The sequence below is a fragment of the Dysidea avara genome, chromosome 4 (assembly GCF_963678975.1).
Source record: "Dysidea avara chromosome 4, odDysAvar1.4, whole genome shotgun sequence".
Classification (NCBI taxonomy): domain Eukaryota; kingdom Metazoa; phylum Porifera; class Demospongiae; order Dictyoceratida; family Dysideidae; genus Dysidea; species Dysidea avara.
The window spans coordinates 40,375,791-40,401,439 of NC_089275.1; the positions used below are offsets into that span (position 1 = coordinate 40,375,791).

General features: G+C 36.7%; 1 protein-coding gene and 1 long non-coding RNA gene across 3 annotated transcripts; one reads left to right on the forward strand and one right to left on the reverse strand.

Annotated features, from left to right (window-relative positions):
* Positions 1-862: 862 nt before the first annotated feature.
* Positions 863-25,553, reverse strand: LOC136252133 (caspase-14-like). 2 transcript variants are annotated; one of them, XM_066044520.1, is made up of 7 exons: positions 25,394-25,553; positions 16,832-17,095; positions 9,022-9,066; positions 7,084-7,695; positions 5,554-5,817; positions 1,339-1,377; positions 863-1,288 (listed from the first exon to the last, which is right to left on the reverse strand). In XM_066044520.1, exons 1-7 carry the CDS (start codon positions 25,464-25,466, stop codon positions 1,014-1,016), a joined length of 1,572 nt encoding a protein of 523 aa, XP_065900592.1. In that variant the 5' UTR covers positions 25,467-25,553; the 3' UTR covers positions 863-1,013. The 2 variants fall into 2 exon arrangements, with proteins under 2 accessions (XP_065900592.1, XP_065900593.1); XM_066044521.1 differs by lacking the exon at positions 16,832-17,095 and having other exon boundaries at positions 25,394-25,552.
* LOC136254009 (uncharacterized) lies at positions 19,809-23,208 on the forward strand. Its single transcript, XR_010700241.1, has 3 exons — positions 19,809-19,932; positions 19,979-20,057; positions 22,930-23,208. It is a non-coding gene; the product is annotated as an uncharacterized lncRNA (long non-coding RNA).
* Positions 25,554-25,649: the final 96 nt, after the last annotated feature.

Genomic DNA, 25,649 nt, shown 5'->3' on the forward strand with positions numbered 1-25,649 from the left:
AAATTTGGCTCATTTGTAGCAAAAATATTTCAAAATCTTTTTGTTCAAATGCCTGACACAATATTTATGGCAAATCAAAATTTCACCATACATTTCCTACGCCGAAGCCATAAAAGTACAGTATCCATTACAACTCTTTCCCAATGTACCACTAATCATCTGTTAATTCTCTTTAATCCACTTTTCGTTTTTGTTTTTCAGGATCCAGCTCAACTTGTACATACTATAGAAACACCTCTGCCAGTTATTACGGAAACTGCAGATGATTCCCATTTACAAACGTAGGAAAGCCATGTATCACACTACCGTGAATTTGGGCTGTCAGCAAAAAGAATTGGGATACAAAGGAAGACAAAGGTAAGTCCATGATGCGAGCATTGTACATACTGCAGTATGCCAAAAGACATGTCTCAGTATGAAGCAACATTGAACAGTGAAAAATCAAGCTCATAGCCTTAGCTGTTATTGAGTTGCACTTGCCTGAAGGCATCAGGAAGGCAGGCAGTTACTCAGTAGAAAATTCCATTGAATAATTTTATGCAGCATTCTAATGGAAGCAATTAGGGTAGTAATGAAGGCACACCTGGTTATACCTAACCAATACTGCCAAGGCACCAGGATGGTATTGTGGTGATAGTTTTGGCCAGAAAATCCAAACATCCATGATCCCTAATATAAAGTACAGTAGTACTGTATGATACTATGTAGGGTATGGTACTACTGCAAGTTAGGTATATATTATTGTAAAAATGAAAGTGTAAATAGGAGAAGCCATGCAGGGAAGCTACTAAGTACTAGTATAGCTTTTATAATAGTTTATAATAGAGACAGTTTATGATTACCAGTTTTCCCCTGAAGGAAGTACACTGTAGATAAAATACATAACAAATATTATGAATAAGGGGAGTACAAACAAGTAACACAATGTGATGAGAAAAAAAAAACTTAGACAAAAAAATTATGAGCTACACAGCTAGGTAAATTAGTGTTATAATAAGAAAGTGAGGTAATTTCTACTTTATCTCTTTAATGTCTTGTATAATCTCTTCTCTAATTGCTGTATCATATATGTCATCCACTTCCTTTATTGCATCCAATAGTATTGCCCATGTCTTATCTGGGGTTAACCAATCCATAAAAAGCATTTTGCAACATTTTTTGGGATCCTGGTGCTTTGCTTTTATATTTTTTACGGTATCGTTTTCATAGCCCAGACCAAAAGCAACGTCATCCCAGCAGTCTTGAATTTTTGGAGTAACAATTTTCATCAGATTTAACATTTTTGGTACTGTAAGATCACGAGCGTAAATAAGCTTCACATTATATTAACCAACTCACCAGATTGTAGTAATCCATCTGTTTGATCCTTTTGTGACACTGCAGAAAATAACAAGGGGAAAGGTATGCTTGTATTATTATTAACCAAGATGCCAATGGCTATAATTATAATCCAGCATAGGGTATTTAAGGAAACTCCCCTTTCATGTTAAGTGCTATTCATACATGGGGCACTGAATACAGTGCACAAATAGAGAAAGCTCACAAATTATATATGATAGCTGCATACAGTGATACATATACAATAGTTAATAGTTATAGTTTATAGTAGTATAACAGTGCTGCTGAAATAGATGATGAAGGGCAGACCATCCCTCAGTAATACAAAATCAATGGGATGGTGGACCAAATATATATAGAATGAATTACGCTTAGAAAATTGTTAATGAATAAGTCCAGTGAATTGCATATTACTAGTCATTGCAGCAACAAACTGTCATCCATGACATGGTGGAAGGAATAATAAGCATCGGTAGCAGAAGTAAGGACAGGACAAAAATTTTGAAGAGGCCCCCGACACTGTGAATCCAACAGTTTAAACAGCAGGCATGTTATGACAAGAGGCAAGTGACAAAAAAGTGATAGCACACAACCTCTCAGTCATCTTCTGAATTGAGTATATAGATGAATAGCAGAAGCTCTTATACAATCAATGTTGCCATACTCACATTGCCTACAATAACAGATGATTTAAAGCAATATAGCACCCAGTTGGTTGCAAAAGCGAGTAGCCAACTGATCAATCATATAGCTCCAAGTAAGTTTGTATTTAAAAAAATGAATCCCTGTGATGGAAAGGGGTCCATGAACAATTGTGGGTGCAAATCAACATCCTTTTGAGTCACATACACAGTGCATGACATTGTAAGGCTTCTTTGGAGCATTGTTGGGTTCTTCTGCTAAAACAATTGAAACACTTTAATATAGCAGTCACCTGCATTACTATCCTACTAGGGACCTTTGAGAAGGCTAGGCCTTTAAATATAGAATGCTTATTATCCTATCAGAGACCTGCACGAAAGCCTGTGAATTTGATGGTAAGATTGGTACATAGACTGGCTTGGTTGTCAACACTGAAAACTTGAAACCATAAACATTTTAAAGAGTTTTCCCGACAGTGCCTGTATATTGATAAGCCTACAGCCTTAGGATAAGTCACAGTTATTATAATATATACTTGTCAAACTGGAGCTCCAATGTGGAGGGCAAGGACACTCTGAACAGTCATTGTATCTTCTTATGGAACTGCTCTAGTTTGACAAGCATGTTAGTTTGCCAGTGTATACCATGAGGAGGCCCAATAACTGCTCATAGTGTCCTTAGCTTACGCATTGGAGCTCCAGCTCAACAAGTATACTGCAGCTAAGAAAAGCAGCATGTAAAGTTTATCTTGACAGCTTCCCACACAGGCTTGCTCTGTCATGTTAGTTTGAATACATTTTAAATCTCTTCATATTTAAATAATTATGAGTTGAATCAAATGTTTATGGTTTCAAGGAAGTAACCAACTTTCAGTATTGATAACCTAGCTATTAGGCTATAGCTAGGTCCATAGTCCACAGTCCATCAAATTCACAGGCTTTCAATGCAGGTATCTAGAGTGTTTTAAATGCAGAGTGACTGCTTTATTAGAGTGTTTCTACTCGTGTGTCCTCCTTTACAGAATAAAAAGTGAAAAAGTTTTTTAGTGGAAGAGATCCAACAATGACCTGTATGTTGATCACCAGGCATTTGTAATTCCCATTCCTGCTTTCCGTCCCTGTTATTCCACAATTCTATAATTCTACCTACTCCCAGAGAATGTTATTATATCATTTAAATAATTCTCCCCACATCATTCTAATAAGTAACTTACAAAAAATGTTAAATTACGGATTGTAGTATATATTATGCAGTGTACTATGTACTATATATGGTGATTTTGTTGCAGTCAGAAGACAAGTTATTTTTACAAAGGTAATCCACGCAAAAACAGCCAAGCTGTATAAAAGGGTGCAGCCTTCAAAAAGCCTGGGTGAAAAAGTTGTGAAATCAAAAGTGGCAGCCATGAAATGGCTGCAATGATGTGGATGGTAATAAATTTTAATAATAGCTTTGAATAAAATTTATTATGCATAATATGCTTTGATCTTTGTGGGATAATGAATGGGGTCTTTAAAATCCAAGAGACCTCCTAGCAGGTTCTTAAAATGGTTAGAAACCTGCTAGCAGAAAAGACCTCAAGCATCACAAATCTCACTCTCGATCATTGATTTGCAATGCTCCCTCCAAGCATATTCAGACTGATAACCTGCAGTGGATGACCAGTCACCCAACCAACATGTAGTTAACCATTTATAGGCATACTTAAAACAATTCGATTATGGGAGGTACAATCTAATGTTGTACGCACGTTTGTTACCATGAATGAAGAAGTCCAGAAATGTCATGGAAAATTCCCCATCACATGGCTATTTTGTCTTCTATTAAAGTATGGATGGACTTCACTTAGACTTAAATGGGTATGTTTCCTTGCAAAAACGTTATTTTGCACTATGTGTAATGTGGGTGTAGTCCATATTAGAAACAGTGCCTGTTCATTGCGCTACTGTGGCGCTACTGAAGGCACAACTTGTGACAACTCGTTCCCATCACATAAATCCACACAAGCTGCTTCTTCAACACACGTGTTCTTTACACTGCTGTGACACCATAGGCACTGGCTACCACTAACCTGGCTTGACATTATCAATCACTGCCATTTCTCAGCTGTGCCAGATCCAACTCTAACTTGTGGAAGGAAGCAGTGCGAGCTTCAATTTTTCAACACTTTGATAAAAGCACGTTCAGTCTTTCATGATTATTTTAACGTTGTGTGAGAATTTCAGTGTGACATAATGACCCAATCCCACAATGACTCCACCTATATGCCCATATAAAACGCATACATTTTCTAAGTTGGTTAAAGAGCATGTCCTCAGATCTTAGTGGATTTTAAAAACCTTGCTTCGCTCAGTCTTTAAAATCCATAAAGATTCTCATGCTAGGTCTCTAACCTACACTGAATTAATTATATGTGAATTATATATGCGAATTTTATGTGAATGCTGGTAAGTTTTTTCAACATTTTAATGCACCTTTTACCCCATGGTGACTGTTCTATTAGAATATTTCGACCTTGCAATTTACAGTTGTTTGGTTTTTGCCTTGTAATTACCTCTTTGTGATTACTTTTAAACCACAAAATGATTGAGCTTCTGTATGATGGTTAACCTATGCACATACCGATTTTAAGTATTTCTATAAGCGGTTTACCCTGTAGGCATAACAACAAGTTGGTCTTTTTTAAATACAAATAATCGTCCATAGCTCTATGACTATTATTCAGATTTAGTGGTATGTGATTGTGTCACAATACATTCTTAAAGTGTACCAAAACTCAAGACAATTGAGCTGTATTTTATAATGGTTTTTGTAAAGTTGTGAAAACAATAATCTAAGCCTTCTGTGCCCTCTAAATGAAGAAAAAAATGAAGAAATTGAGCCAAATTTTGTAGGCTTATGTTTCACAATTGTGTTAGGCAAATTGCTAAAATTTGGTATGTGGGACGCTGAAGGTGGAGGGAATTTGTATAAAAATGATTCTAAATTTAAGAGGGGAGCACAGAGCTACATATGTGTGAAAAATGACGTTTTGTTTCTTCCTGTAAATATACTCATGGTGTGGCATGCTGGCTTTCTTGGCCGCACCACACTACCATGTGTCCTGATATTATTATTACAGTGACATGTTACCAAAGTATCTTTCAAATTATAGCAACTATTACTGCCCATGAAATGTAACATTTTAGATTACTTTTTGCTGCAAAAAGTATAGTACATTATTATACGTAATGTTTTACTTGTAATGAGCTACCCCAACACTATTGGCATGTTGTGTTTAATGACCAAATAATTTCAAAGGCTACATGTCTAGATCTGTCGATTCATCATACTTATTATTTGCTCATATTTGCATTAATTTTTTTGGTGTGACACAGTACGAATTTACTTCAAATGAAGTGCTCGACTACTAAGAGTTTCCTTTGCAAGTTTTTGTTTATCTTATTGAAAGGCCACATTATAGCAAAAATTACATAAACTAATGTACCACTATTTTATTATTAAATATGACATCCAGTATTATTATGATTAATATTGATCTGCAGTATTAAATCTTGTCTATGTACCACTCACCAGGATGCAAGTACAGCTTCTTTCGGAGTGCACTAACAAAGTGTGGCTGCTGTTTGAATTTCCCACCATCATATGTGCCTTCTGCTATTTTTCTGTTGACTTCTGTCAACATATCAATCAGCTGCTCTTTCTCAGCCATTTTCTTGAACACTTCATTCAACTCCACTATAAAATATGACCCCTTTTCAGTGTTACGAAATGCTGGTCTGTTGTGGTCTGTGGCAAAAGCTACCAGATAGTCTGACATAGTTGGCAAAGTTATTCCTAGAGAAATGAATATGTGTATATAATTAAGCCATTACTATGTGTATGTATATATATGAAAAGTGAAGGCTTAGAATGAACTGCATGCATACTGATGCAGTATCGATACAATAATTAAAATTCTCTGAGATAGAAATTAATCCATATACCATATTGTCTCGAATAGTGGCCCCAGGAGTTTATTTCTTTCAAGCAATTTCATCCAGACCCAGTGGCCTGGGTGAAAATCTACTTCAGGGAAATAAAAGTGTAGGCAAGGTCATATTTGAGACCAGGCCACTATTTGAGACCGGCCACTATTCAAGGCAATACTGTACTAGTATCACTTTAGCAAAATGTATACATTGATTGTGCATTAATGACGATAACAAGCTAGTCACTGCACAGAATAAGGATGCTAGAGTACTTAGAATTATTGAACCCGAAGGATGGCTTCAGTGCATAATGTGACTAGATTAATTGCTGTGGTGCTTCTTGTATTGTTCTTTATAATGCTGTGCAATGGATGGAACATAACTGAAATGGTCACATGACTGTTCAGATAGTCTAGGTGTGCATTCAGTTGTAATTTCCATGACTGAATTGCTTGCAGAAGTGTTCACTGCTTGAAGGTTCTTAGTTTACTAATTTGTTAAGATGCCTTACTGTAGTTATACTGATAGTAAAGTGTCAGTAAACTTAAGTATATGGAACATAATTATTTTACTAAGTTTTAAACTCTCAGTAAAACATCAGTGAATGCAGGTTTACTGAAAAACTACTAAAATAACAAACAATTAACTGTTCCATATACTGGGGATATACCACTGTAGTAAACTAAGAAACTTCAAGCAGTGGTTTCTCCTAGTATCGGTTTGTTAAGTGCTGGAACTTAGCTTAAATGACATGAAATGACTGCATTGGGTTTCAGTAATTGATAGTCAGGATTCACTTTCACTCATGTAGCTAAATATGTCAAGTGTCATTGTTTTCTTTGATGTGGCATGTGCTAGTTCACCAGTCATAAATAATAAAAAATTTGTAATTTTTCCTGTAGAAAATGAAACAGGCGAGGTCATTTGCACCTGTGGCTATACTAGCAGACATTTAATCACTACTGCAATCAATTATTGACAGGCTGTATATGACTGATTTGGAATTAGATGTTCATTAGTATAGCTGCAGGTGTAAATGACCTTGCTTGCTTCCTTGCTTTATAATTTCTAATTGCTACTTACACTTGCAAATAATATAGCTTTCTATGTGTGCATTTCATGTATTTCAAACCTCCTGAATCTGTCTCATCTGTCTCATTTTTCTGATATTCGTCCCTGGGTTGATCTCCATCTGGAGCATCTTTACCACGATCACACTCAGTACCCCTGCAAGCTTGAACAAAGAATACCTTTGGCTTGCTAAAAAGAGCCTCACAATTACCCCCATCAAACAGTTTTATAAGATCTGTCACTGAAACAGTTTCACCATCTGCACCATGTAACAGCTCCATCTTTTCACCATGTGTAAGAATAGCAACCAACAGACAGTCATATTTACCCTTTACACCATTTAATTCTTTTGCTACATCATTAAGTGTCTTCTTCATCTCTTCTGCTGTTAGGCCTTTGTCATGTAACCTTACTGTAAAGCCCAGGTAGTCGAAAAGTTTTTTCAATGTTTCCCCATCTTTCTCCGCCCCTTTTCTAGGCGTCTTGTCTTTAACTTCCTTGATGTTGATGATAATTCCCAAACCACGATGAGCTGAGTCCATCTTATAGACTTGAAGACCATCACCATCACTGGCATCTTGTTTTTCAGGAGGAATTTGTTCATTACCTTGATATTTTGGATTTTTACTGGCATGATTTACACCTGGAAGCTGGTTTGTATTAGGAGCTCCATCTACACATAATAATTGAAGTAATACAGTTCACATAATAATATACAGTAGCTCACCAGACACTCAATTCCACAACATTAAATTTTACCTATCTTATATACTATAACATCTTTTGAACATTTAAATCAATACTGTAAAGCATCAAGCAATGGTTGAGTTAGACATATATGGCAATTGCATTTACATACATATAATCATTGTTGCAGCATAAATTAAACTAATTAGAGTAAAATTTTCGAACACTCGAGACTTGAATCAAATACCTTTTTATGCCAGTGGATTTGCCTCTTCATGGAGAGTAAGAATGTCTCTATTTTGTTTCCATGCCGTGAAGTAAATGTGAGTTATGTGTGTTTGTTCACATTATTATTGTCATTTCTAAACTTGAACAGCCTTCTCACTTGAAAGCATGGGTGGATATACGTACGTAGGCCAAAACTCTACCTTGATGAATTCCCCAGTTCACAGTAAATACAATGAGACAAGTCTCTACTCCATTCTCATGACTTATAATCAATAAAGTAAACACGTGTAATTTATTTTCAGTACAATGGTCACTGTAAAAAATTAATTGTTTTGCTCTTCTTGCTGTCTATTGCTATAACTCCAACCTCCAAATAAAGGCTGAAACTTTAACAGCCTATTTGTTTTTCCCTCTAGACAATAAAGTAGTCATAAAACAAAGTTGAGAAAAATGTAGGCGCTCGCTCAGTGGGTCACATATGGTGATGTTTTGAGTAGTAACACAATGTACACAGCAATATAATAAAGTATCCACATTCTCACCTGTGGACACCCCTTTTTTATTATATGTAGGAGTGTGAATATGAAACATTATGGAAAAACAAACATATTAAATTTTAGTCATTTCTGTCAAAAAGCATGGTTATTATACACTCTGGAAAAATTTATTGAAACTTCCTGAATTAGTTTGCAGAAAGTTTTTAATGCATTGTTATTATCAAGTATTAGTTTACTCATCAGGTGTATTAGTGTGATCTTTCAGTTGCAAAGGAGGCGTTGCATGTATAAGAACAAAATGAGACCACATTAATATGGAACTTTCAACTAACAATGATTTTAACATGCAACCATACCAGATATAGGAAATTGCATGGCAAACTTTATTGCAAAGTACATTTTGTGTATAAACAATAATCTCATTTGCACAGTAATAATTTTTATACCTGACAGCTATATATGAAGGAAGAAAGTTTTTAAAGATTGAGTTAAAGTATTTATGGCATTTGAAAATGTAGGAAAAATCAAGAGCATATTATTATGATTTTTCACCATTTCAGATAGTTTTTACTTGTTACTTGACTCACCTGGTGTATCTGTTTGATCTGTTGGCTGCAATTTTAATGGAGGAACTGTGTACAGAATAGAAACGATACCATGTAATATGGTGGTAGATAGAAGCACAGTAAACTTACATTAAACAAGTTAACATGTGACATGTAAAACTGGATGGTTTTATTTTTCATGAAGTACATTTATAATAAAGAATTCACTATGGCTCAGAGCATGAATTAGCTACAAGCAATTTAGAATTGTATAAAGTTCTAGGTTATAGCCAGAATTGGTGCCAACCATTATAAGTTACACCAATTTGGCAACCTGAGGATTCCCACTGGCTACTTCAATTGTTGCTAGGTTTAGCAACTCTCTCACTAGTAGCCAAATGTGGCATCCTCCAAACCTTGCCAGTTTTGGGAATATTAAGTACACACTTATATAGCATGCCATAGAACTTTCGATTATGAGTTTAAGTTTCCATTGTTGGCAATAATTTATATTAAGATGCTTTTAGTTTCATCTGATTTTACAGGTTATTATATCTAATCCAAACCCTACCCCTAACCTAACTAACCCTATTAGTGACCTTCCAGCGAATGTCCTAATTGTACTAGCGAATGTCCTAATTGTACTAGCGAATGTCCTAATTCTACTAGCGAATGTCCTAATTGTACTAGCGAATGTCCTAATTCTACCAGTGAATTTCCTAAACCAACTAGCACACCACTACAGTAGATTCCTAACCCATTTATAAACTAAATCCAAAACTGGAAATCAATACCCACAATTAAATCTACCATGTTATGCTATAAAACCAAAGTGCCGATTGTGGCAAGGCTTTGAGGGTGCCACATTTGCTTTATATGTTTCCAAATCTGGCAAAAATATTTTCCAAAATTGGCAGGTTTTCTGATTACAATTTCCAAACTTAACCAATTTAGTGCTTTCAAAAATTGGCAAAATTGTTCTTTCCAAAATTGGTATCAAATAAGCATATCAAAATTTGCCAAAAGTGGCATCTCAACATACCTGTGAGGTATAAAGTATAAAAAAGGCAACCACAACTTGAACATGTAGCATATGAGAGTTTGTGTGTGTGCGTGTGTGTGTTGTGTGTGTTGTGTGTGTGTGTGTTGTGTGTGTGTTGTGTGTGTGTGTTGTGTGTGTGTGTGTGTGTGTGTGTGTTGTGTGTGTGTGTGTGGACAGTGGAAGATCTAGAAATTTTTAGAAGTGGTTTCAGGGACAGATCTGGGATATTCTTTGGCGGATATTAGTGGAAGTCACTCAACAAGTGTGCGAAGCACATTCAGCATGAAAAGCATGCTCTAACTAGTGGGTCTAGGGGCATGCCCCACAGGAAAATTTTGCTTTTTAAGATTGAATTTGGTAACATTTCAGATTACTATATGATGTAGAGTGAATTCAGCCATGTTACAAGTACTGTAACCCTGTAGAGAGATCAGCTACACAATGTAATGAGTTCAGTTATAAACAAGTGACCTTGTAGAGAGTTCAGCCACAAACAAGTCACCTTGTAAAAATTCAGCTGTGAACAAGTCACTCTGTAGAGTGATCAGCTGCAATCAAGTTACCATGTAGAGAGTTCAGCCACAGTGCAGACAAGTAATTCTGTAGAGAGTTAAACTACAAAAGTCACCCTGCAGAGCATTCATCAAACATGCAAAAAGTCACTCTTAAGCTATACATAACACCCAGGATTCAGTTATGTAACAAGTCACCCTAATAGCTACATGATATGCACAATAGACACATAGTTGCACACATATGGTAGTCGTTTCTTCTTTGACAATCCCTGCATGTAGTGTAGTAAAGAAAAAAGTAACTAGCCATAGGGGCTTACAAGTACAAAATGTAATGATATCTATACTCAAACAGCCAAACTGTGAAAAAGCGGTGTGGTTCCAGGGTGAAAAAAGTTAAAGTTGGCAGCCAAGAAACAGCTGCAGTAATGCCAATACCTATCATTGTTATAATGACAGTGTGATCACTGAAAATGATTAGCATTAGTATTATTGCATTGAGCCATTTTTGGCTGCCATCTTACTTTTTCACCCTTACCTTTTTGGAAGGCTGCATCCTTTTTTCACTGCTTGGCTGTTTTGGTATATAAAGATTCTATAATACACTGTAGCTACCAAAGTAAATATCTCAACTCAAGCTGAACATTTCAAAAACCAAAACTCAATTGTGTGAAAGAACAGGTTAGTATCGAATGATTGGTTCTGATTTTAGTCAGTTAAATGGTCAGCTAGTGAAAGAACAGGCTAGTATTGAAAGGTCAGATTTCATTTTGAAACTTTACTTGGAAATCAGGTCACAAATTTTACAAGCAAAATTACCAAATTGTTCATAAATTATTTGACATGTTACAAAGCCAGTTAATTACAATATGGGCAGAAACAAAATTATTGATACTATTCTGTACAAATCAAACCAGCCATAAAAGATATTGCCATCAAAGTAACTTGTATGCATGCTGTCTTTATTTGTAAATATGAGCAATGCTGTATCCATTACACGATTGCCTTTGAAATCACGTCATTTTATGAACTACTAGTTATTTGAATGTAAATGTAAATAATTTTTGCAGTTAAGCAGTTTAGATCAAGACACACGGTAGTGTGTCGTGCGGCCCAAGAAGCCGGCGCGCAACCCCGTGAGTATATTGACAGGAAGAAACAAAACGCAATTTTCGCACCTCCGTAGCTCTGTGCTGCCTTGATGAAACAAGACAAATTTTGCTGTGTAGATTCCCTCCAACTTCAGTACTCCACATTCCAAATTTGAGTGAAATCGCTTCAGGCATCCCTGAGATATGCGACTTCAAATATTGGCTTAGTTTCTTCGTTTGTTTTTTTTCTTCTTATTTTTCTTCCTCTTTTCGCACACTTACAAAAATTGCTATAAAACGCGAACGCGTTATCCGATTGCCTTGAAATTTGGCACACAGAAGGGGGGTATAAAGGCGCATCTCGGTACCAACTTTGGCTGGAATACCATAAATAGGCAAAGAGTTATGAGCGATTATGCACGAAAAATAACACCAATATGTTGTCACGCCTACAGGGTAAACCGCGTATGGGAAGAAGCTGAAAATCGGTGGGTGAATAGATTAACTATTGAACCTCAAACCTTTTGTGGTTTGAAAGAAATCGAGCTAAAAACCAGGAAGATACAGCGAAAAAACCAACAGTGTGTAACAATTACGCAATCGAGATTAGCTAATTTTTTATTATTTTATTATTATTATTATGCTTGCCACGCCTACCAGATAAACCACTTGGGGTAATGCTTTGAAAATCGCTGTACAGATGGAGTTATCATCTTAGAAAGGCTCTTCAATGGTGTAGAAGAATCAGACTTAAAGCCACGGAGTTATAACACGAAATCCAACTTGGTGTAGCAAGTGCGAGATCGAGATACTCTAATATAGCAGTCATCCTAATAGAGCAGTCACCCTGAACAGAATTCAAGAGATCAGTTAGAAATAAGTAACCTGTATAGAGATCAGCTACAAACAAATCACCCTGTAGAGAGTTCAGCTACAAACAATTCACCCTGTTCAGACATCAGTTAGAAGAAGTTTTCTTGTAGAGAGTTCAGTTACAAACAAATCACCCTGTTGAAAGATCAGCTAGAAGATGTCACCTTGTAGATAGTTCAGTTACAAAGAAGCCACCATGTAGAGAATTCAGCTACAAACTAGTGACCCTGTAGATACATCAGCTAGAAGAAGTTACCTTGTAGAGAGTTCAGCTGCAAAGAAACCATTCTGTAAAGAGCTAAGCTGCAAACAAATCACCTATACAGAATTCAGCTACAAACAAATCACCCTGTAGAGAGATCAGCTAGAAGAAGTTACCTTGTAGATAGTTCAGCTACAAACAAATCATTCTGTAGAGAGATCAGCTAGAAGAAGTTACCTTGTAGATAGTTCAGCTACAAACAATTCACCCTGTACAGAGCTCAGTTAAAAGAGGTTTCCTTGTAGAGAGTTCAGCTACAGACAAATCACCCTGTAGAGAGATCAGTTAGAAGAAGTTACCTTGTAGATCGTTCAGCTACAAACAATTCACCCTGTACAGAGCTCAGTTAAAAGAGGTTTCCTTGTAGAGAGTTCAGCTACAGACAAATCACCCTGTAAAGAAATCAGCTAGAAGAAGTTACCTTGTAGAGAGTTCAGCTACAAAGAAACCATCATGTAGAGAATTCAGCCGCAAACAAATCATGTATAGAGAGTTCAGCTACAAACAAATCTCCCTGTAGAGAGATCAGCTAGAAGAAGTTTCCTTGTAGAGAGTTCTGCTACAAACAAATCACCCTGTAGAAAGATCAGCTAGAAGAAATCACCTTGTAGAGAGTTCAGCTTCAAAGAAACAATCATGTGAGAGTTCAGGTACAAACAAATTGTCCTGTAGAGAGATCAGCTAGAAGAAGTTACCTTGTAGAGAGTTCAGCTACAAAGAAACCATCATGTAGATAGTTCAGGTACAAACAAATCACCCTGTAGAAAGATCAGCTATAGAAGAAATCACCTTGTAGAGAGTTCAGCTACAAAGAAACTATCATGTAGAGAGTTCAACTACAAACAAATCACCCTGTAGGAAGATCAGCTATCACCTTGTAGAGAGTTCAGCTACAAAGAAACCATCATGTAGAGAGTTCAGCTACAAACAAATCGGCCTGTAGAGAGATCAGCTAGAAGAAATTACCTTGTAGAGAGTTCAGCTACAAAGAAACCATCATGTAGAGAGTTCAGCTGCAAACAAATCACCTGTAGAGAGTTAAGCTACAAACAAATCTCCCTGTAGAGAGATCAGCTAGAAGAAGTCACCTTGCAGGGAGTTCAGTTACAAAGAAATAAACCATGTAGAGAGTTCAGCTGCAAACAAATCACCTGTAGAGAGTTCAGCTAGAAACAAGTCATGCTGTAGAGAGATCAGCTAGAAACAAGTCACCTTGTAGAGAGTTCAGCTAGAAGAAGTCACATTGTAGAGCTACAAAGAAACTACCATGTAGAGTTCAGCTGCAAACAAATCACCCTGTAGAGAACTCAGCTACAAACAAATCGCCCTGTAGAAAGATTAGCTAGAAGAAGTTACCTTATAGGGAGTTCAGCTATGAACAAATCACCCTGTAGAGAGTTCAGCTACAAACAAATCACCCTGTAGAGAGTTCAGTTACAAAGAAACCACCATGTAGAGAGTTCAGCTGCAAAACAAATCAATCACTCTGTTGAGAGTTCAGCTCACCTTGTAGAGAGTTAAGGTGCAAATAAATCACCCTGTAGAGAATTCAGCTACAAACAAATCACCCTGTAGAAAGATCAGCTAGAAGAAGTTACCTTGTAGAGAGTTCAGCTACAAAGAAACCACCATGTAGAGAGTTCAGCTGCAAACAAATCACCCTGTAGAAAGATCAGATAGAAGAAGTTACCTTGTAGAGAGTTAAGCTGCAAATAAATCACCCTGTAGAGAATTCAGCTACAAACAAATCACCCTGTAGAAAGATCAGATAGAAGAAGTTACCTTGTAGAGAGTTCAGCTACAAAGAAACCACCATGTAGAGAGTTCAGCTGCAAACAAATCACCTGTAGAGAGTTCAGCTAGAAACAAGTCACCCTGTAGAGAGATCAGCTAAAAACAAGTCACCCTGTAGAGAGTTCAGCTAGAAGAAGTCACATTGTAGAGAGTTCAGCTACAAAGAAACTACCACGTAGAGAGTTCAGCTGCAAACAAATCATCCTGTAGAGAGTTCAGCTAGAAGAAGTCACCTTTTAGAGAGTTCAGCTACAAAGCAACCACCATGTAAAGAGTTCAGCTGCAAAAAACTCAATCACCTTGTAGAAAGATCGGCTAGAAGAAGTTACCTTGTAGAGAGTTCAGCTACAAAGAAACCACTGCTTGAAGGTTCTTAGTTTACTAATTTGTTAAGCTGCTTTACTGTAGTTGTGCCCAGTTATACTGATAGTAAAATGTCAGTAACTTTAAGTATATGGAACATAATTGTTTTACTAAGTTTTAAACTCTCAGTAAACATCAGTGAATGCAGGTTTACTGAAAAGCTACTAAAATTCCAAACAATTAACTGTTCCATATACTGGGGATATACCACTCTAGTAAACTAAGATACTTCAAGCAGTGAACCACCATTTAGAGAGTTCAGCTGCAAACAAATCACCCAGTAGAAGGTTCAGTTATGAAAAGATCACCCTGTTGAGAGTTCAGTTAGAAACAAGGAATCCTGTAGAGAGATCACCTAGAAGTATCGCCTTGTAGAGAGTTCAGCTACAAACAAATCACCTGTAGAGAGTTCAGCTACAAACAAATCACCCTGTAGAGAGATCAGCTAGAAGAAGTCACCTTGTAGAGAGTTCAGCTATAAAGAAACCACCATGTAGACAATTCAGCTGCAAACAAACACCCTGTAGAGAACTCAGCTACAAACAAATCACCCTGTAGAAAGATCAGCTAGAAGAAGTTACCTTGTAGGGATTTCAGCTACAAACAAATCACCCTGTAGAGAGTTCAGCTACAAAGAAACCATTCTGTAAAGAGCTCAGCTGCAAACAAATCACTTGTACAGAATTCAGCTACAAACAAATCACCCTGTAGAGAGATCAGCTAGAAGAAATTACCTTGTAGATAGTTCAGCTACAAACAAATCACCCTGTAGAAAGATCAGTTAGAAGAAGTTACCTTGTAGAGAGTTCAGCTACAAAGAAACCACCATGTAGAGAGTTCAGCTGCAAAGAAATCATCCTGTAGAAAATTCTGCCAGAAACAAATTGCCCTGTAGAAAGATCAGTTAGAAGAAGTTATCTTTTAGAGAGTTCAGCTACAAAGAAACCATTCTGTAAAGAGCTCAGCTGCAAACAAATCACCTATACAGAATTCAGCTACAAACACATCACCCTGTAGAGAGATCAGTTAGAAGAAGTTACCTTGTAGATCGTTCAGCTACAAACAATTCACCCTGTAGAGAGAGCAATTAGAAGAAGTCACCTTGTAGAGTGTTCAGTTACAAAGAAACCACCATGGAGATTTCTGTAATCAATATATGTGACCGGATTTGCGAAAAGGGGTCTTCCACAAACATCCAATTCCATAAACGTTGGAGACCATAACTCAGTGTTCAAGTAACATATTAACCTGAAAATTTCACCATGTATTCAGCTATAGCGGTGCTCACCACTGCCCAAAATTGCAAGGCAATAGCTCTTTCCAATCTGAAGTTATCAATTGTCAAAGTTGGCAAATTGGATGTGTGTGGAAGACCCCCTTTCACAAATCCGGTCACATATGTATTATACAGCATATATAATTTGTACATTTACTGATAAAATATTTAAAGTACATCTACTTCATCTTTTCTTCTTCCTGTAGTAAAGAAAAAAGCATAGGTTAAAAAAGTCCCAAAGCTGGCCATAGGCCGGCTTTGGGGTATACAAATACAAAAAGAAATGAAATCTAATCCAAAACAGCCAAGCTGTAAAAAAAGTGTGCGGCCCTCAGAAAGGCTATGGTGAAAAAAGATGTGAAATCCAAGGTGGCGGCCAAGAAATGGCTGTGATGGTAGGTTAATGGTAAAAATTTTAATAATGACAATTTAGGTAAATTTTGTGAAGCGGCACAAAAATTCACCTGAATTGTCGTTATTAAAATTTTTACCATTAACCTACCATCACAGCCATTTCTTGGCCGCCACCTTGGATTTCACATCTTTTTTCACCATAGCCTTTCTGAGGGCCGCACACTTTTTTTACAGCTTGGCTGTTTTGGATTAGATGTAAATTACAGTACATTTAATCTGACTTACTAGAGCTCAATGCACTGTAGCCTTCTTTCTCTCGCTTTGCATTGGTGATGGCGAGTTCAAGCTTCTCCCAAGTTGCACTGGTATCCATTTGCAACCACTTTTGCAGCGTTACTCTGAAGCATTCGCTTTGGCTTATTTGGTGGTCAACTGCTATTGTATCAAGTACAGCTTGCTTCAACTTCAATTTAAGACCAACATTGTTCCAAATTGTATTGTGGTTAGTGAGAACTAAGCCAAGATCTTTAGGATCAGGTCTCTTGGTAACTGTAAAAATGTCATAATATTATTAGTATTCATTTCAAAATTGCTAATGAAAAGATTACAAAGATCTAATGCTCAATTACAGCTAGAACAATTTGAACACATTACTAATTTCATTGTGATGCTGAGTGACTGGCCCTCTCCTTGGACAGTCCAATACATTAGACATATGAACATATTTTCATATCCATCACATGTAGCAGGTATTTTAGAAAGTGGCTTTGGTAATGCAGACACAATTTGTATTTGTGATGTGTGTGTGTGTGTGTGTGTGTGTGTGTGTGTGTGTGTGTGTGGTGTGTGTGTGGTGTGTGTGTATGTGTGTGTGTGTGTGTGTGTGTGTGTGTGTGTGCGTGCGTGCGTGCGTGCGTGTGTGTAGTGTATGTGTAGTGCGTGTATGTATGTGTGTGTGTGTGTGTGTGTGTGTGTGTGTGTGTGCATAATATTATATGTTTGTGCATGTGTAACAGGCACTATGCATTTGTGGCACGATTGCATTAAATATGAAGTCAAGCATGAGTGCTTGTGGTATATCCAATACTCTCCTCATTAGTGAACTATATGCACATGTGGTAAACTGCATGATATAGACAAGGCTATTGTGTGATCATGCATGCATGCAGATGTTACAAAATCACACATCAGACGTCAAACTACTACCACCAGTGGATGGCTACACTTAGCCATCACATACTCTTTAATGATTCAAGTTACTGTACTTATTGATGCTTTTTGTATAATTATGTACAATTTTTTACAGAAATCAGGTGAAGAAGACCTTGAAATAACCAGAAGAACAGTAACTGCTTCACTGTTATTATCTGTAAGTATAAAAAAATGTTGCCATTAGTTTTCTGTACATTTGGCTGGCTGTGGGTTCACGCCTGGTTTACTGAAATTGTTTTCGTAAAAGTATTTGTTGAGGTGTGTGTGTGTGTGTGTGTGTGTGTGTGTGTGTGTGTGTGTGTGTGTGTGTGTGTGTGTGTGTGTGTGTGTGTGTGTGTGTGTGTGTGTGTGCATGTGTGTGTGTGTGTGTGTGTACCTACGTATCTACCTAACCATGCTTGTCCATACATACTGATGTGAGCAAAATCATCAATTGTAAAAGCAGCTTGCACATAAAAAAGTAAAAGTGAAAGTTATGAAGCATGCATTAAACTTCCGAACAGGTGAACTTTGCTCTTAGGTGGTTTCTTACTGGTGGTCTGAAATACAGGTGTGGTGACTCTCCTCAGACTTTGTGAATTTCTTTCCTTTTTGAGTTCTACAGGTGTTTGACAACTGATAAACAATGGTGCAGGCCTCATAGACTACCGGAAATAACCTATCTATTGGAGTTGAAAGGGGTGTGTCTCCTACGTAGGTGAACAAAAATGAAGCATAGCTTTAAGGCTTTGTCAAGAGAATTTGCATGATAGTCAAACTATAAAACAGTTTAGAAGATACTTTTGTGCATAACTACATGTATATGTTGTTAAAAGCAGTTTGTTTAACAAGCACTTCCTTAGCAGTGCATAGCAATGTAATTGAGGAATTACAAATATTTCATGAAATATGAAAACCAGAATCCTATTAGCTAAATAATAACATAGTAATTATATAGTTGGTTTCCCAGATGAGTTTTGGTGTTTGGTTTTTAGAAGTGGTTAGCATAATACCAACTTGTTTTTCTTTGCCCCTATGGTGCCTTATGCACTTTTAAGGGTTCAAAGCTATGCACCACGGACATTAAAATTTGGTAGAGGCATCAGTACCATTACAATGGTGGCATGCTTTGATTTTTCATGATACACAACATTGAAGTGCACTGGTGTACACTTTCACTATTTCCCATTTTGTTACATGCAGGTGTTATATTGTTGAAAGTAGGACATAATAAATAATAAATGGTCGGTGAAAAAATTCTACTAATTATTAATTGGTTGTTCATTACACAACTTATCAAAACACACATGTGTGGCCTAAGATAGCACCAAAAGTTAAAAAATTTAGTTAAACTTACTTTATTTATTCTACTTTTCTTTTTTGTTACTAACAGGTTCGAAGAACAATAATGCAATTTTTATGCATATCTAGGTCAATGCTGCCTTCACAAAACAAGACAAAATTTGTATGGTGATGCCCTCCACCTTTAGTAGTCCATAAACTAAATTTGAGGAAAATGGTTTCAGGCATTTCCAACTTCTGTAAGTGCTGGCAGCTTAATTTCTTTGTTTTTTCTTCATCTTTTCGCATACTTACAATAGCTGCCATAAGCTGTTAGAGTTCAGTTACATTAGAAATCAAAATAATAATTATCCAACCAAGTACTAAAGATAATACGAAATGCGATTGAAATTACGTCATTAATAATGAAATAAATAAATAAATAATGAAATAAATAATTAATAATGTTTGAGAAAACTACAAGGCCTAACGCTTCACGCTCACTGGGAATATAATCCATGTTGTATGAAGAGACAATCGTTTAATGGGCGGGTGTTTATTTATTTATTTATTTATGATTACTGGGCAGTCAGCACAGCTGGTGTGCCCAGGAAAAAAAGAAGGAATCACAGTATTAGGTACAATTATAACTTATACTAACTAATGTGGTGTTGATTGTTTGTAAAGTGTGATATCAAGTTAGTTGTAAACTCATCATAGTGTTCTCATGGAGGTGATAGAAACGTACGACGATTCTATTTAACGCCGATCAAAACAGTTAGCACGTGACGCCCACTAGACAAGCGAGCTACTGTACATTTGTGGGCGACAGCGACTATTTCGATTGGAAGACGAGTGGTTGCTACTCCTGCTTAATAAATAACATGATTGGAAGTTGCTACTAATCGATGGAAGTTAGTTTGTGTTGGTTAAAACACATCGGTAGTCTTGTTTCTTTAGTCTCGCGTAACTAGGCTACCTTCACTCATGTATGGGATGGGAGAAAGCCTCACCTGGCAGGAGTTGCAGTTTCCAGCTGGTAAGTTTGTGTGATGATGCTAGCTCTCCACCTGAAGCCTCACATCTCCATGGTCGGATAATCACTGATTGTAATTGCATACTAATACATCCCTTACGTAGCCAGTCAATTCCTCTAGAATTGTATTATTGTGCATCTTTTCTACCTGCACACACTGTGTTGGCCATGCACTGTTTGTACATGCCCCACTAGTAGGTTGTCCCGTTGGTGATTGTACTTGGTTGTATTTGCCCCGGGCCTAGTAATAATAATAACAACAATAATTATAAATTTAACATATAAAACATCTGTAGCCACTCTTTCTCATTCCTAAAGAAAAGAAAAGGAATCCCCATAAGCTGGCTATGGGGTATGAAATTGCAAAAGAAGCAATATCTATACCACAATAGCCAAGCTATAAAAAGGGGTGCGGCCCTCAAAATAGCAAAGATAAAAAGCAAATCAAAAATGGCTTCCAAGAAATGGCTGCAATGATGTTAATGCCAATCATTTTGAATGATCATCCTCATCGTTAAAAATGATATCATTACCGCCATTTTTGGCTGTCACCTTTGATTTCATATCTTTTTCACCCTGACTCTTATAGGTAGAGGTGTACCAATATACTGATACATATCATATCGGTGGCCAATATAGAGATTACTATATCGGTGGGAGCTGATATTGCTGCTAAAAACCGATACGATACACCGATAACTGAACTATCTTGAGGACACTGTCCAATGATCAAGCCACATTATAAACCCTATTATTTAGCTAACAAAGGTGAGAAACAGTAGTTATTTCCTTGTCTAAAAGCAGTACGCTACATGAAGCCATCTAAGTGCGTGGATGATCACTGTTTTGTTGTAACAAAGCTTACCAAACACTCATAGTGGTGGGCCTGGGGAAACAGCAATAAGATGAACCAAGAGCACAGCATAAAACAACCAGCCATCTCTACAAGCTAGTAAAATGCAGAGTAATCCAGAGTAATCCTGGCAGGGGCATGTATATTAAAATATTTGTGGGTGCCTTATAGTCTGAGCTGTCAATAGAGGCCACACCACCATGGGTAACCAAGCATAGCCAATAATCTTAAGACTGTCTTCAGTAGTTTCTTCAGTACTTGAGTTAAAATAAAGTTGAACATGGCATATGTGGTTCCTCAAATATAAATAGCTACACTTAGTTATATCGGTATATCAGATCGGTTTAGTTTTCTTATATCGGTGCATGCACCTCTACTTATAGGGCCACATAAGCTTGGGTGTTTTAGTTCACGAATGCTTCTGTTCATTTTCTACAGCATGTAGAAGGCCAAGGTGTAGAAGAAACTTGAGTAACATTCCTTTTAAAAGCACAGCACATAATGTTTAAGTGGTGTAAGAGGTAGTGAGTTTGAATCAACGTGTTAGTACATTTTTTCTTTCTAAACAGTACCTTGTTTGTGCACACCTTTTTAAAACTTAACTTTTAGCTCATCAGTATGTTGGCATGCAAATAATGTATATCGACACAAGATTTTAGCAAAAGAAACATCCATCATCTGGCAATTCGAGTGTTGTTGTAGTAAACAATACATGTTTTGTTTGTTCTTTATAGGACCATGATGGCACTGGTGTAGGGAAGGATCACCAAAAAGTTGAGCAACATTCCTGTGTGAATATTGACGAATGTCCTGCACCAGAAGTATTCTAATTAACTGGTCACATGAGCTTTGACAGGGAAAATTTTGATGAATGGCATGCATAACGTCAAATTCATCAAAATTTTTCCTGATCAAATTATTACACTGTATGGTATGCACTTCCCTTAACCACAAGTGATTATAACCAACCTTGGTTTGATCTCCACCTAGGTCATAACTTTTTTTCACCTTTGGAACCTTTTGATGCACCTTTTTGTTCTATCTGTTCCATGCAATTTTGGTATCCACAAACTCTTATACTCACAGATTTTCACACAGCAAAAATAGTATTCCAATACTACATATTCTAACCCCGTCTTTATTCAGTATTGGAACAACTATTTTAAAAACTTTCTATAATGAGACAAAACGAACCTCAAATCTATAAATGACTTTAATGTTATTCACTATTGGGGCTGTGGTCTGTTTTTGCTTGAGCCAAGGCAGAGTTTTTGGACTATTAGTTCCAACACCTAAACATAGACGGAATAAATACAGTCAGTATTTGTGTATGAATTATGCTGTGTCAGCACTGGCACATACTGTAGGCTACCTTACATCATAGGAACTCTTATAGCACTTATGTGATAGGGCAGGTGAATTGCCAAAATATTTGCCCATCTGTGTGTTTGTCCAGTGTGTACGTAAAAGCTCCTTTCACACTCTTAATCTGTATGACACATTGTTCAGACTTACCTCATTACTGCTGTAGAAAATAAGCAACTTGGATGATTGGGCAGTTACTACTGTGCATCTGAAAAATCATATTACTGGCATCGTGTAGAAACCATAGTTTTCACTGAGGAACTGCGTGTGCAATTGCTTGACCTAGCACAACTATTTAACTACTAGATCTGCTTAAAGAATCATACATTACCTTAAAGGTCATTAAAGATATATTTAATGATGCTTAAACTCTATATATGGCTGAGGTATGTGTCACTACAACATTACAACTGAAAGTGCAAGTGCATAGCATAGCATAGAGTATATAGGAAAGGTCAGAACCTTTGCTTGCAATGCAGTAACTATAATTGCAAATTTTGTTGGCTTTAAATTATACACAAGTTCATTTCTTTCTGTTGACTGTAAGGTATTTCTCTTTGTTGACAGTAAGGTTAACGTCATGTAGAAACTGTAACTGGACCACTATGTGTATGCCACCTGTCATGTATAATTATATATATTTATTGCCTTTGGTAGGGAAGAATTGAGCTTCAAACCACAGACAGACAACTTTGGTGTTTTGCATCAGTATACTTGCAGGATGGCATAAGGAAACCTAACGTCCTTTAAGAGTTATATCACACTGTTAAAACTGAGGTGGTCATAGTACACTTAACCAGCAGCACACCTTTGGGGTGCAGGCACACTTTTAGGATATGGTGTGTGAAGCACACAAGACAAGCAGTGTGACTGTATATTAGTGTACATGACACTAAGATTTGTAAATGAAAAACTGTTTTCTGATATTATAGATGATTCTAGTGATAAAACTTAGGTGTTCTTTGGCGTCCTTTATCATTTAGAGGTAGTAGGATGTATAGAAAATTAAAACATCAATTTTATTGAATTTATGTGCTATAAATAAACTCATTTTGTGCTAAGCAATTACACAGACACATGCACTACAATAAAATGTGTATTTGTGCATAATGTGGTATGCTCTAAATGTGTTGTACATCACATACTCCACCAAAGTATGTGATGTGTGTGTGTGATATGCACAAATACACATTTTATTGTAGTGACAAGTCAATGAACAAAGCTACAATAAAATGTGTATTTGCATAGCATTTATGTGATATGTACAAATACACATTTTATTGTAGTGACAGTTCAAGTTGATGAACAAAGCTATGTACAATAAAGTGTGTATTTGCATAACATGTTTGTATCAATAAAGTAATCAATTTCCATTAACCAAGAGTAAATTTACTCTTGATTAACATTAACTCATAAAATTTCCATTAGATTACTCCAGTCAACAGTAGAGAAATGAAAAATTTGTATACTGATGATCAGTGGGGGCCCATACATATCTTAAGGTAGTCTCAGTTGAGTGAAATTAAAACCCACAATCAAACTCCAGGCTTGGTGATATAAGTTTATACATTTTGTTTAAGTAGAGATTTGAAAGAAGTAAGTTGCTGACTGACTAATAGTGTTGTGTACTGTTTGTAGATTGTTGACATTCCAGGAATATTACACCAATTGTGAAACTGCAGATGATGTAATATTTCACAATAATACTATGATGAGTGGTTGACTTTGATAATAAAGCCGTCACATTCTACCCTTCCACTCCTAAATGTACTTTTTTTCAGCTGTACATGTATGGTCACACTATTATTAGTGACTAATATGGTGTGCATACTACTCTTGTAAGGATGTGCCAGTTTGGACAACAATATCACACCTGTGTTAGTGTGTTGTGATCACTGCTGTATTTACAGTGATCACCATTCATATGAACGGTGCTGGTGTTTAATGCTTAGTCAGTGTTCACAGCATTAAAATGTTTATTGTTGAAATGGTCCTGCACATGGGGCAAGTATACCAATGCTATTAGCTAATAAAACACAAAATGAAAGTGTATCGTTTCATGAAAAATGACAACAGCATAGGCTATCATCAATTCACATGATACAATTGATTCAGTGTCACCTTATCACAAACTGACTCACGCTGAGATTTAAATTTAACATTGTATCGGTACCAAGCACAGAATGTGCATTAACAATAATTATCTTTTTAAGCCAGTGGTTACTGAACCAAAAGTTGGTTCAATAACGTACCAGTTATTGAACCGACAGTAAAATTTAGACTAAAATGTTACTAAAATGAAAAAAAAAGGTGCAGCATTCGGTGTTCGAACGCTGGACTATCAGTGTGATGGTTCTGTGTACTACCAGTGTGCTACTGCCGCTAGTTCCCCAACTCCCTAAACCCTTACTTTTCTATCTTATAAATGTGCATGAGTCAAGAAGTAAGCTGTATATAGTAGCAGTAAGAAATAAAAGTGAAGAAGGGACCAAAGCTGAACCCAACCCTAATACTACTTGTCATGTGCCCTAAAGTTGACTACTCGTGGCAACTACTAGACACTGCCTTAATTATAAAGTTGAATACTAAGGCATACCCCAAAACTCTAACTTACAACTAGTGTGCTTGATATTTGAGTATATGAATGACTGTCAGATAATGTGTTATCCACAAAAAAAAAATCTTTCAGTTCATAACCACTTCCTTATCTTAATTGCACAGAATTTTTGACTGTCACAGAGTTACACCCCTTGCTTGATAATATGCAACTGTTTTATGAAATTAATTTTCCTGCCTCTCTCCCCTTATAATGTGGCGAGTTCACCAGAAACAGATCAACAATAGCTACATACTGGGCTACCAACAAATTCAATTAGCTACTTTGTCTTTGTCAATACTGAGACAAGAGTTAGCTAGCTGAAGCCTAGCTTGCAAACTTTCTCCTCATACAGTGATAGCCAGTCCCACGTAGAGCTCAAGTGAAGCAACAAACCGAACAAAGTTAATCAAATCATAGATGGACTTGAGCACATGTACACTGGGTAAAGTGATAATAAAAATTAATTTACAGTACTTTTTGGCATTAATTATTTTATGTTCGGTAACTACATGTTGCACTTACGACTGTTAGGAGGTTTTTCGAGTCTAGTTACGCCAAAATAAGGATCATCGGCGACAGTCTCATTAGAAGCCATATAGTCTACAGCAGTGTAGCTAGGTAGCTAATCGATGTGTAGAATAAACCTTATACGTAACTGATCAGTTGAAATATTAAACCTGATTATTCAACTTCTTGGAATTTCAAACCGCAGCCCACAGCCTGACCGCGTGACTGGTTTCCGAAAATATCTACCTAAAGAAGGGCATGTAGTCGCCCA